Source organism: Carassius gibelio, chromosome A21 (assembly GCF_023724105.1).
Source record: "Carassius gibelio isolate Cgi1373 ecotype wild population from Czech Republic chromosome A21, carGib1.2-hapl.c, whole genome shotgun sequence".
Lineage (NCBI taxonomy): Eukaryota > Metazoa > Chordata > Actinopteri > Cypriniformes > Cyprinidae > Carassius > Carassius gibelio.
In genome coordinates this window covers 17,681,056-17,694,641 of record NC_068391.1, presented here as the reverse complement: position 1 = coordinate 17,694,641, position 13,586 = coordinate 17,681,056, and the positions used below count along the sequence as shown (strand labels likewise).

The 13,586-nt window shown below is 39.5% G+C and overlaps 1 protein-coding gene across 5 annotated transcripts in view; it reads right to left on the bottom strand.

Moving 5' to 3' along the window:
• The window catches only part of LOC127942024 (transcription factor COE1-A), a 121,037-nt gene that overhangs the window by 93,469 nt on the left and 13,982 nt on the right, over positions 1–13,586 (bottom strand). For all 5 annotated transcript variants that reach the window (XM_052537543.1, XM_052537544.1, XM_052537545.1 and 2 more), the window contains exon 6: positions 9,923–9,991. In XM_052537543.1, coding sequence (XP_052393503.1) covers positions 9,923–9,991 — 69 coding nt within the window. The remainder of the gene's footprint in view (positions 1–9,922; positions 9,992–13,586) is intronic.

Below are 13,586 nucleotides of genomic sequence, written 5' to 3'. Positions count from 1 at the left end.
GTTTACATTCTCAGAGCGACCCGTTTGGTTGAACTCACCTGCAACCTGTATTAATAACTGTTATGGGTCTGAAGTTTCCCCACCAACTGAGATGTTGAACTCTGGAGGCTGGAAACTTTCTGGGGAGGAATTCACCAGGGGCTGGGGTCTAGTTCTGTGAGTGATGAAGAATCTACAAACAGCCGAGCTTACAGCCTGTCAATCAAGGCTCCCCACCATCCCCAGAGGGGTTTCCTCTGCAGCGACCCCCTCCTCCTTCAAAAAAGCTAAATCGAGGAAGAAGGCGAGTAAAAAGAATTTCAGGGCTATATTGGACCTACTTGCTGGAGGCGCTGGCACTGAAGCTTCTTACATAAATACACATTCTCAGACACCTTCAGGGTTGAGAATAATAAGGCCACCTCCATGTCACCTTCCTCTTAACATAACAGCACAGGTATCTGCAAGAGGACACCAACCGGTGGAGATGAATATGCAGGGGACATCCATCTGCTCTTTCATGACTTTATCATTTATCTGCAGAAAAATGGCTCGCTCCTTTTCGTGTGCACAAAGAAAGCAGTGGAGACTGACAGCTACCGAGACATCCTCCATCATGCCCTGCCTGGATGGTGACAGTAAATCGATTCCCCAAGGTCCATCTGTCCCCAGACCCCCACTGTCACTGCGAGTCTAGGTCGGTACCAAAAGACCAGTCCTCGACCCGAGACTACCAGAGCAAGCAAGTGGATCCTACCCCTTTGGAGCCTTCCATCAAAGTCTGCAAAGTTAAAATCTCAAGTGTCACCCGGAGCCTCCCTCTAAAGTGATAGAGAAGCAGGCAGTATGGAAATTAATGGCAGGTTGATGGAGAGCCGTCTTTATAGCGGCCTTTTGAAGTCCTGACTGCACGGATCGGCACGGAGAACTCTCTGAGCAACGCTTCAAAAGCGTGATTTCAAAACAACCCCCTTCGCAGCAGCAAAATACGGCTGCGATGTGTACACAAAGTTCTGCTAAATTATGTTAGAAGAAAAAAAAACAGAGCGAGGAATGTTTACCACTTACCAGCCTAATGAAATTACATGTGCACAAGCTCACACACACGCAGCCTCGCAATGGGAAATTATACGCAGCTATTACGATGGGAGGGGTGAAGGGACATGACTGAATCTATCTATTGACCTAAAGGGTAGTTGGGTTTCCTGGCCATCAGCGTCTATTTCATTTTTATGGCAAACTCACTGGGTCGGGCACTGGGTGGGTATGTGGTGGTGATATGTTGTGGGGGGGTGGGTGGTTAAACAGCGGCCCATTCATGGATACGTGGACTCTCAGGTCAGGTAAAGGGAGGGGTGTTCTGGCAGTGATATTAATGACCACTAAGTGAGAGTAGCTCTTTGCACTGGCACCCAAATCCAAACCACAGTTCCATCAGCCAGTAGATGCAATAGATGTCCTCTACTTGTGCTCACAAAAACGTACTGTGGACATATAGAGCTGGTATCAAATGGTAATACCATGGTACTTTAGCATGATGGTATCTGGGACAATTACATATACAATATTGTTCAAAAGTTTGGACTCAGTAAGACTTTCTCATGTTTGGGAAAGAAGTCTCATACTCACCTCTCATACTCATTTGAAAATATACGGAGCGCCCCACGTGACATGCAAGAAAAAAGAAATAAATTGTGCGCACGATTTACTAATTTGTTCCCTCAATTTACTAAAATGTGCACATGATTACTATTGTGTTCCCTCGATTTACTATTGCATTCGCACAATTTATAAATCGAGTGAAAGCAATACTAAATCGAGGGAACGCTATAATAATCTTGTGCACGTTTTAGTACATTGAGGGAACGAATTTGTAAATCGTGCACATGATTTAGCCTTATATTTTTTCCTGAATATCATGTGCGAAGCATCACATGATCTTTTGGAAATATTTCTAATATGGTGATTTGTGCTCAAGAAACAATTAGCAATATTCCAAATGTCTTCACTTCATATATATATATATATATATATATATATATATATATATATATATATATATATATATATATATATATATTTATTTATTTATTTATATATATATATAAACACATACACACACACACATATACATATACAATCAAATGATGATCAGTTTTACTGGATGCAAAATGTTTAGAAGGATCTAACTGTTCCCACTATTCAGCCAAACCTTGACCCCATGGTATTCACAATACATGGTACTCCAAGGTATTTCATGCAACAAAACATGATATACCATATTTCACCAAAAACAAATAAACAAAAAACTAAAATAATAATAATAAAAATACGTTTTGTGTAAAAAGACAAAGTTAAACCTGACATTTCACACATACTGCCCATTCCACCCTGCCTGTTCTAGTGGGCTGATTGCCCAGGTATAATGGGGGCTGGTTACGCAGGGACACAGGGACACATCTGTGTGCAACATATCCCGGGGCAAGGCCATTTCTCCCTAACGCTACTTCAATTCCAGTCCTTATAGCTCCAAGAGGTTGGCTCAGGAGTAGTGTGTGTGCGTGCCGCCCCTTTAAACATCGCCTCAGGGCACTTGGTTAGGCCCACCGCAGAGAAACACTAGGTGAAAATGTAGAGTTACTGGGTTTGGTTTGTCTGTTCTTGTGGCAGTTAATTCACAAACAAGCCAATAAAAACTGCTTTAGTTGGGATGTTGTAATCTTCAATGTCAAAGAACAGAACAGATTACAACTTTGTCATATTTTATTTGAATTTTGAAAAATGTGTGGGGAAAAAAAAATCTATTGTGTGAGAATTACACTCGGGTGGAATCTGGGGGCCTATCGCGAATTAGCATCAAATGTAAATGTTGAGCTTTCTAATGATGGAAGGTGCAAAAGGGATTCAAAATAGGCTTGAATGAATAAAACATCTTCAGTTCTTCCTCTCTCTCTTTCTCAGTTTTATTTTCTCCCTCTCTCTCTGACACAAAGTCAATGGCATGAATAATTCACTGCTCTCGCTCTCTCTCAGAGCCACGGGTGACCTTTCCCCACAGGAAGTGGAATCGAAACACAACAATGGGCCCCAAGCACAGGGGGAACCAAACTAAGGAGACACTCAAACACAGTGGAGATACAGAGAGCTTGAGGATCCCATAAATTATACATTAATAAATTATTCAGTTACAGTCCCTTAAATTCACATTGCATAAATACAGCTACCAACATGCTGGAGGGGGAACACCGGCAGAGAGACTACGTCCAGATTGCCCCTAACATCAAACTAAGCAAAAGTCTACATTACTAGTGTTTTTAGTCTGTATAGAATAATATTAGTAGAATAAGTAGATTATAGACTTAGTTGTATAGTTCGGCAATGCAGAACAATCAAGGGAAATAAGTTTGACGCAGTAGAGGAAATTTAAATTAAATGAATTAAATTGAAATTAAATTAAATTCTATAACATAAAATATATAATATTTATTATATTTTAAATAAAAATAATTATATAATTCTTAAATTACATATATATATATATATATATATATATATATATATATATATATATATATATATATATATATATATATATATAAAATCAATAAAGATTATTTATTTATTAAAAATATGATTAGTTTTTGTTTGTTTGTTTGTTTGTTTGTTTGTTTGTTTGTTTGTTTGTTTGTTTTTGTATTTATTTATTTATTATTTTTGTTTTCCTAATGCATCTGCCAGGTCTTCAAACTTGTATAAACTTGTATAATTTGGTCAAAGGTCATGTTCAGAATAGCATACTTCCATACTAATCATACTGTAATTCCTGAAGTATACAGTATGCTATACAGTATATACTACACATGGTATGCATACTTTATGCATAGAATATATGGGTTACCTGTATAGGTCTGGCAAAAACAAATATGCAGTATGAAATCACAGACACTGTTGAGGAATAGTGTCTCCCACAATGCAATACAAAACATCTGACCTTCCTTTTTTAAAAAGATTTATGTATGCACTACATACTCCGAAACCGAAATGGAGAAATAAATAGAATGTAAATGAATGTACTGTAAGAGGAATATTTGCCACCTACAGAGAAAGAAATCTAATTAAAACTGGATTATATGAAAAACATGTTGACAATGCATTTCTCTCACACGTTTCTTCTTTTTCACCTGCAAACGAGTAGCAGAAAGAAGGAAGTGACATCAATGCCTTAGGAGTGGCCCATCCTGTCTGCCATTCTCAAAATCTCATTTAGCAGGAAGCCCTGATCATCAGAGCCCTGATGCTCACACACTCACACAAACACACACAGAACACATTACCACGGTAAACAGTGATTCCCAGTGCAACATGAGCTCAACATACTCTCTGGAACAAAACAAATCATTTCAAATCAAGTTCAAACATCTGTTAAACCTGAGATTTGCTATCAGCCACAGATTTTCCAATAAGATAAACCCAGCCATTTTCGTAATGCATAATATTAATAATCAGAAAAATATATATATGTGCAAAATTTTCAACTCTACAATTACAGAACACTAAAAAAAGATGCTATTAAGATGCTAATAGGACAGCTAAAGAGACTGACTGACTGCTGAATTCAGATGGCTTGATTGACAGCCTCACACACACTCGTCCTCTTACTGGCACTGAGGGAGACAGTTCTGCTACCTGTACCTTTCGCACAACAGAAGGATATGATATTTTACCTCCAAAGCTTGAAGGTGTCAAAGATTTGTTAACAAGAACCAAATAAAACAAAATCGAACAGCAAAAAGGGAGAAAAGACGGTGGAGGAAAGAAAGTGAGCTGATGTTTTAGTGAAAAGAAAGTGAGAGAGAGACGGATGTGCTCACACGCAGACAAATGTGCACGCCGCTTTAGGGGTCAACCAGGCGCATGATAGGATTTTCGGCAGTGAACTAGAAGTCGTTAACCGTATATTAACTTGGAGAGGTAGAGGGCGACACTGTTATTATTGTCTTTCCTGGCTGGGATTAAGTGGGCCACACGCAGCCTGTCACAAAGAGCTGGCACTGACAACGCACGAGGAACCTCACAGCGCTAAACTGACAACCACACAGATATTCACCTCTTTCTCTTCTCTTCCTTTTACTCCTTTCTCATTTCTGCCACTCTTTCTCAGACAAGCCACTAAAAGACTATTTTTTGTATTTCTTCTTTCTTCAATAGGCCAATCTGGACTGGATTAATTTAACAAGGGTTGCCTCTGTCTAATTTGAGACAACCGTGTGGTGGGCAATAGATAACTACTAATTAAACCGTCACATTAAGTTTCCCACTGTTGTGGTCCATACTGAACTCTCAGACGATTGCTCCATAAAGTATCTAGGCACAGAAGGGGCACTTGAGTGAATGCCATTGCATTAGAACACGTCTGTAAACAAACAATAGACATGTGTTTTTTGTGTGTGTGTTTTTTTTCACAGAACTAACCACTGTTCATTTTTGCAATGATGTCCCAGCAGAGTAACCTCAGGTATAGCACACTGACTATGAACATGATCATGTTTGATGAGCAGTTGGGGAGGGGAGTGTTTAATTATAGGTCACTACTTTAGAACTGTAAAAATGAGATCATATGAATTAGCCACCAATTCGCCGAAACATACAATAGTTACAAATTTCCATGAGGTTGTGTCAGACCAGAATGATAAATAAAGTCACAATCGAGAGATATAGACCCGATTTTCAAAAAGAATGTCAAATTTACGAGAAATAAAGTTACAATTATGAGAAATAGAACTGTAATAACAATGACAAGTCACACTGAGATGTGTGCTTTTGCTATCTTAGAAAATAAATGTCACATAGTTTGATTTTTGTTAAAACAAATTTGCAAACAGGCACCACATCAGACCTAAAATAATGTAAACATTGTACTTGATCACTTAAAAAAAAAAGAATCATGATCATGCAGAGCAAGTTAATGTAAGATCTATTTTTCCTGCACGCCGTGAACTTTTAGCTTAGAGCTGCACTTTTTCAGCAGGACATTAAATGTAAAATTCAAGGGCATGGTGGCCCATTTCCCTCCATCAGCTCTGTGAATGTTGTTTTGGTTAGAGAACAGAGCTCCAGATGTTGAGCTCTGAGCGTTGAGAGTCAGCCCAGCCAAGAGGGGCTGAGAACCGAGTCTCAGGGGTACAGGAAGTCCCACGGTATCCAAGGGAACTTTCGCATTCCATTCTTCGCCGGCCCTCTGACAGCATCTGACATCCCTCAGCGTGGGCTCACAGCATCACTGCAAGAGCCCTGGTGATCCCAGAGTGGATAGAGAACTACTTCCTCTGAGAGGGGAAGATGAAACATCCTAAAAGCCGACGGCAGGGTGTTCAAGTAACTTCTGGTGGTGCGTTACAGAAAACACACCCTTTCTTGCACCCCTCCTGCGGCAGAGGATCTAACATATTATAATAGGCGGCTGGTAAGTGGATATGTTTGAAACGGGCCGGCAGGAAAGGATTTCGATTGACATGCAACCGTCCGTGTGCTATCCTGTCAAACCAGTACACAGCTCCCTATGAAAAAAAATAAAAACTTTCTCCTAATGCTAATTTTAGGGACACGGCTACTTATCCGATGCTTTTTTTGGCACCCTGCACATAAACAGAAGTGAGATGGGAGGGTCTGGAATAAAATGAGACGTGAACAATAGACGTCCAGGGCTGCAGGGGATGGAGTGGAGGAAGGTGGGGGTGGAGGGCCTGGACTGAAAGTGATTAAGCCGAGAGGAAGAAAGGAGAAAGTGAGGAGGCGTCTATTAGATGTCAGTGTGCTTTGTGAACATGTCAATGAGACGGGGTTTAAGTATTGGAAATAATCTTACGGAGCCGGTGAAAGGTCAGTCCGGGAGAGGGAGAGGCCGAGTGGAACATATGGTCCAGATGAGGAGTCTCTAATGTTATACAGCACGTTAGAGACACTAACACATGAATGTGAGAGGGACCAGCTCAAATAAAACAAATCAAGTGATCCAGATAAATAAGTATGAAAGGTATCGTTTTACATGGTGGTGTAAATCGAAGCACCCGGTGGAGTACGTTACGAATTCTGTGAGCGTTTATGATTTGCGGTATTCCCCCCGCCTGTGCGAATAAATCGAAAAGACAGAAAACAACCTGCAGCTGGACGATTCGGTCAAATATATTCGTCAAGAAATGGGGAGGGTGGATATTGTTTGTTTACAGATGTTGTTTACAATCCAAATCTTAGTAAATCTGAAATTAGTTGTTTTAACAGCATAATAAGGGTTCATTAGTGATTTTAACACAGATTTGGATTAGCTAGGTTCTTTGTGTATCTAATTAGATCATCACTCTCAATGCAAAACCAGCAGAATTAGCCATAGCCAGACTAATTACTGGTGTGAAATCAAATCGGCTCGTTGAAAGAAGTGCGCGCTAATGAGCACCTATTAACCAAGCTAAATAACTCAGAGGGAAAAGACGGAATTTCAGATGTATTTTTCTTTTGGTTATGCATTTAGGAGAAATAATACGTCATAATCGAGACAATAAGAGCTTGTGAGAAAACGTGTAGCTGCCAAGAATACATACCAAAATTAGGTTGTTTTCTTCTTTTTTCACCTTTTTATTTATTTATTTTTTTCTTTCCTGCATGACCCATTTCTCTGGGCTGCAGAAACATGCGACAAGAGATCAGGAGTGACACAATCAGATCAGATCACAACATCTAAACACTCTCACCTTTATGAAAAAAAAGAAAAACATTTTATATGCAAAGAAATATATGTGGGAGGATTATTAAGTAGAACTGAGGGGGAAATCGCAGCACAAATGCATTGCAATTCTGCATCAGTGCAGAAAAAAATCATTCAGAATTTTAAATAAACTTTAAATAATATTAGTTAAAAAGAACAAATATACAGGACAAAAAATCACTATTTGCTATCTTTGTGCTAAAATGATTCCATATATCCCACGTCAAGGCACATTTACACACTTTCTAATGTAGAACATACTGTAGGTGTAAAAAATGCATTTAGATGCATATGCATAGAAAATGATAATACAGTATATGTTGGTCTGAACATAATTTAGTACAGCTTTTATGCATTGCGAACTATTATGTTTCGCTAAAACAAAACTGAAAGATAAGGTTTCTGAAAATTCCCACCTAGTGGAAACGAAGTAGTTTTATTTTTTTGATGGCCTTGAAGTTACCTAGACCTCTCACTGCACATGGGACCAATGCACATGAGATCCTCCAGCAGGTTCATCAGCCTGTGTTCATATCGAGCCTGTGTGCTCAGTGAGGTTTAAAGGCGCATGAGCATGTGTATAAGGGAGCCACAGCTGGCTCCCAAGAGTTCTGACCCGTTCTGGTCAAGTGAAGCATAAACTGTGTCGGCTGCCCACAAACACGTGAGCCAGGTATGAAGGGGGCGGCAGATCTGTTGTGTCCGACCGCGGTCGGCTGAGCAGCTTCAGTCACACCTGAGTCCATTCTGCAGGAACGGGTCAGTAGCTGAAACGGAACAGCCACAATTGTCCATCTCCTTTCTGACTGCTGTCTAAAACTGAAGTAAACAAGCAAAGCAGGATCGGGAGAGCCGATAGTGGCAAACCTTTTTTTTTTCTTCTCAGTGGGGTTTAATTTTTACAAATGAGCCTGAACGGTCTGCTGACAAATGTCACAAATCACCCTAGTCTGGTCATCTGCACACAATAACGCTTACACACCATTCCATGTGGTGTAAATCAAGTCATTTTTTTCCCTTTGGCAATAGATTCTGACTGAGATATACCCTTGATTTGTGGCCTTTCTCAGTGTTACGGGCGTCTTGGGAAGTTGGGAAGCTGCATATATTCCAGCAAAGGCCATTTCAGTGAGACCAGATGAAATGTGATTCAGTGCTGATTTTCTTCAAACAGGCTAAGCAGCTCTTGATATGCTCACCTCGTGTGCCTACATATTGTCTCAAAGGAACGTTTAGAAATGTTTAGTGAGAGTAGCAGTTGCTAACCATTTTGCTGCAACAATAGGAAAAATATTATTTTGTTCAATCCATGAGAACCATGACCTGTCAAAATAAATGCCCTTAGACTTGAGCTAATAGCTTGCACATTACAAAACACATAACTGCGCAGAGCTAGCCTGAAGCTAACAGTATTAATGGCAATTAAAACACCTCAAGAACTGTAAAATCTTTAGCGTTGCTAAGAATCCTATTAGCCTTAATGCTAACATTATTACAACTACAATTACATCATTCAAAAAGGATGCAGGGGTTTAATTTTGGATTTAAAGAGATGAATGTTAGGTGAAAGAAAGTGATGCCCTGGGGGATTGAGAGAAATGGCGAGAACAGGGTGAGGGGGGGCCAAGGGTCTTTGCCGTCTATTGTTTCACAGCCCATTATACATGTGGGTTTGATTAAGACAGAATAAAAAGACCAAGAACACTGTCTTTCTTACTTCTGAAGGGGGAACCATAATCCAAAACTGGGCCAGATCTCAATTTGAAATACATACCATGTAGATATTATCTAAATTGCTTACATGTTTACTGTCAAACATGTTCTCAAGAGAAATTACTCACTAAACACTTTTAACGCAAAGACTAGCCTTTGACTCATGCCTTTAGGCCTGTAATTTACTCAGGCAAAGACAGCATTAAAAAGCAGATTGATATCAAGAGTTTGGGCTCAGCCAATCCTGGTCCCACAACAAAAAGAACATGGTGGAAAAATAGCAGCAAAAGAAACAACATGACAGAGCATTTAACTAGCAAGTGACTCAAACGTGCACACACGACAGACTCCAGCGTGTCCTAAGAACTACTTCAAAAGCCTCAAACAGCATGATGATAACAATGAAAGTATCAGATGTTTTCTGGCACACAAACAGTTTCAGGAAGTGTTAATGAGGGAGAGATTTCCTACCTGTCGATGATGACGGGATCGGAGGGTGTCTCGTTGCGGTTCCCACAACTCTTTTTGTCACAACAACGACTGAAAAAAAGAAGAGATCAGTTTAAATCAGACATCCTTAAGTAAACTTTTTTGTCTAAATGAAACTATTTTAGCAAGTCATCTATTTTCATATTTTTGTATTTGGATTTTGTCCATTAAAGGGTTAGTTCACCCAAAAAAGAAAATTAGGGTGCGTTTAAGGCCGGACATACACTGTGAGAATTTAATCAAATTTTGTGCCGAATTCTGACTCGTGCGACTCTTTTTCGGGTCGGGCCGATTTTAAGCATTTTTGTTCGTCGGTTGTCGAGCAGTGTCTGTGCAGTGTACAAGGGGAAACGACAGGCGATTAACCTCTCCCGACCAGCAATCATGTCAGTAATTTTGGCCGCCTCTCATTAGGTATCGCACTATTAAGGCAGGGCTATGAATCGATTTTCCGCGTTTCCCTCACTGTGCATGCGCAAAACCGTAAACGAAACCATGGTGACACGGGGTGTAGTGTGGACTGAAGCGATGGAGGGAAAACTTGTGGAGTTATGGCAATGAAAAATAAAAATAAAAGAGGGAGGGAAAAGCATGCTTACATCTTACGTATGGTTTCCTCATGAATAGTGTGAGCAGTCAAATCGCAACATAAAAAGCATAAAAAGCGTGAGCTTTGGCTTTACATCGCATGCGATCTACTCGTACAGTGTGAGGTGGTTCCTTGCCAAAATTGCACAGTGTATGCCCGGCTTTACTCACCCTCGAGGCATCCTAGTCATCCTATATGACTTTGTTCTTTCAGACGAATCCAGTCATAGTTATATCACAAATTGTCTTTGATCTTTCAAGCTCTATCATTGCAGTCAGAGGGTGTTGCATTGCATCAGTCCAAAAGATGTGAGATAAAAAACACCCTTCCATAAAATAAAGTGTCTAACACGTTTTCGGGGGGTGAACAAAGGTACCTGTAGTGAATTGATGCATTTTTTTCACAATTATTATTACATTTGAGGTGTCGTGAAAACAAACGTTTGTTTACAGGATTAAAAGAAGTAAAGTTTCCTTACTTTAGAAAAGTAAAACCGGTCTCCTCTTGGCATACATCTAAATCCTCTGACATTCTTCTTCACATATCTTCGTTTTGTACTTCTAATAATTTTTATGGAAGGGCACTTTTTATTTCACGTCTTTTGGACTGAAGCAATGCAATAGCCGCTGACTGCAATGATAAAGCTAGAAAGATCAAAGACCATTTTAATATAACTCCGACAGGAGTCATATACACCAACGATGCCTTGGGGAGGTGTATAACGCAGCCTAATTTTCTTTGAGTGAACTAACCCTTTAAGGTTTATGCATATTTCTATAGTATAACACTTTGATACATAAACATACTCAATACTAGAACCTCTAGTGTATACTACTCTAGTCTATTGTGGATGCTAAGATAGCATTTAATTTATATGGATGATGATAGGTAGTCAATATATGTCAGATAGTTAAAGGCGAGGGGTTTAAAAGAGGACCTTTCTGATTAATTTTAACCGACTAAGAAGTAAAACATGCTTAAAATAATTTAGGTCCATTTTTGATGTCTGGTTGACCTGAAACTTAGTTCAACTGTAACTCCATCGCCCTCTTGAGTATTGGAGTTTGTTACCACCACATTAAAACATTCAGTGGGACTGCTAGACCTTCATCGCATTTGCATAGGTGATAAAGGTTTAGCAGAATGATATGAGGAGAATTTAAGGTGTGCGAGGGGCTTCAGCAGCAGTTTGGAGACCACCGGCATCACATTTCTAACGCACAGATGGCAGTAGGACACTGAATAAGGGCCGGGGACAAAACTGTCACATGACACCCCTGGCATTGTCCTTCCCCCTTCAGTTTTTCTTCCACAACTCTCTCTGCTTCCACCCTCCCACCTCACGGTTTCTCTTGTTACCTCATTCCCAGCTCCCTATTTTCTCCAATGACACCATTTGTAGACGTATCAATAGACTTTATCATTCATTCACGGACTACAAGAGTTCAGATCGTATCATGAGATGTACCATGCTTATTCATGAGGAACCGTGTGTATGTGATTTATATAATACACTTCTTCAGGTATGCATGATGAATGTCTTTCTTTAGAAACTCATGAATAGAAGGCTAAAATCTCTCTCTTTTTATCTACATCTACATCTCTATCTCTCACGCCCCTCCTTCTGCAAGGCTTCCTCAACTAGGTCAGTGTCCTCCCAAAGGAGTGGAACAAGGGATCGCAGTGCCTCTGTGTGTGTGTGTGTGTGTGTGTGTGTGTATTTATAAAGTGCAGGAAGAAGATTTGTAGGGGCCTAATGATCAAATCCGGCAGCACCCATGAGACATGGTCTTGCTCCATATACACAACCTTGAGCATCAAATTTACAGATACACATTCAAAACAATTATAAAGAAATAGTGTTAACTACATTTTTTTGTGCATTATTATATTTTTTTGTGTGTTTAATGGGTCAGTGATGGGTCAGTATTCAGGTTGGTCTCATATGGTTTTGAAAACGTTTACATACAGCAATTTTTTTTTTCTACATTTAGTTTTAACAACTTAAAGCTTACTGCTTTTGTTGAGATCCAACCTAATTAAACTAAACTCGTAACTGTAAGTTGGTTGAAACAACATTATTACTTATTATAAGTAAACAGTGTTTTTACCTCAAACTATTTTTAAAATATAAAAATATAATTGTTTTAAGGACATTACACTGCATGACAATGTATTAGTATGCAGTGAAGCCCCCAGTAAAAAAAAAAAAAAAACAAAAAACAAAATATTTAAAAACCTACTGATCACAAAATAAAAGCATTAAAATATATGTATGAAAATAAATAAAACTCCAGGAATTATTACATGACTATATTAGCAGGTTGGAAAGGTTATAATCTTTTTTCCTGATCCTTTTGAAGATTGTCCCGTAGGACACCCAAAGGAAATCACATCTTAGATCTTAACACTTCCTTCCTGATACAGCTTTTGAAGAAATGTCTAAATGGACTCGTGTAATTAGCAGGATGTCGTCGGCTCTGTCAACGCTGGAACGCAGGCTACCATCATACGCCTCCAACTTGTGTTTCCTTTCCATGATGCCTTTGATTCATGACATTGCACTTGTGTTATGACAACTTTAATCTTTAGAAGAACAATTTTGGCCACTTTCACGACAAACAACATCCTGAAACACATTCCCTGATTTTCTTGTCTTCCCCCAGTTTGTGAAAATGATGGGAATAAGCACTTTTGTCCCACACTTGCAAGCTGGCATGGCACCATATGGCTAATGGTGGTGTGTGGCAATTAGTGGAGCTGATTAATAGTGAACAGCCTAATTTTCTGCTTATAATTGCAGCAGCATTTGAAGGTACACATACATGCAATTGCATGCACAGATTCACGATTGCTTATCAGTGCTGATTCAGCTAGTGTGTGTGTGGGGGGGGGGGGGGGGGGGTTGAGGACTGTATCAGTCTGTGTATACATCAGCTGTCAGTTCTAACAGTTACAAAATATCTGTTGCTTTTTTATGCAAAATTGCCGATACAACATCTTTAAGGTATGTGATATGTTGCTGATAAAACCTGGCAGATATTTCATGGACACCAC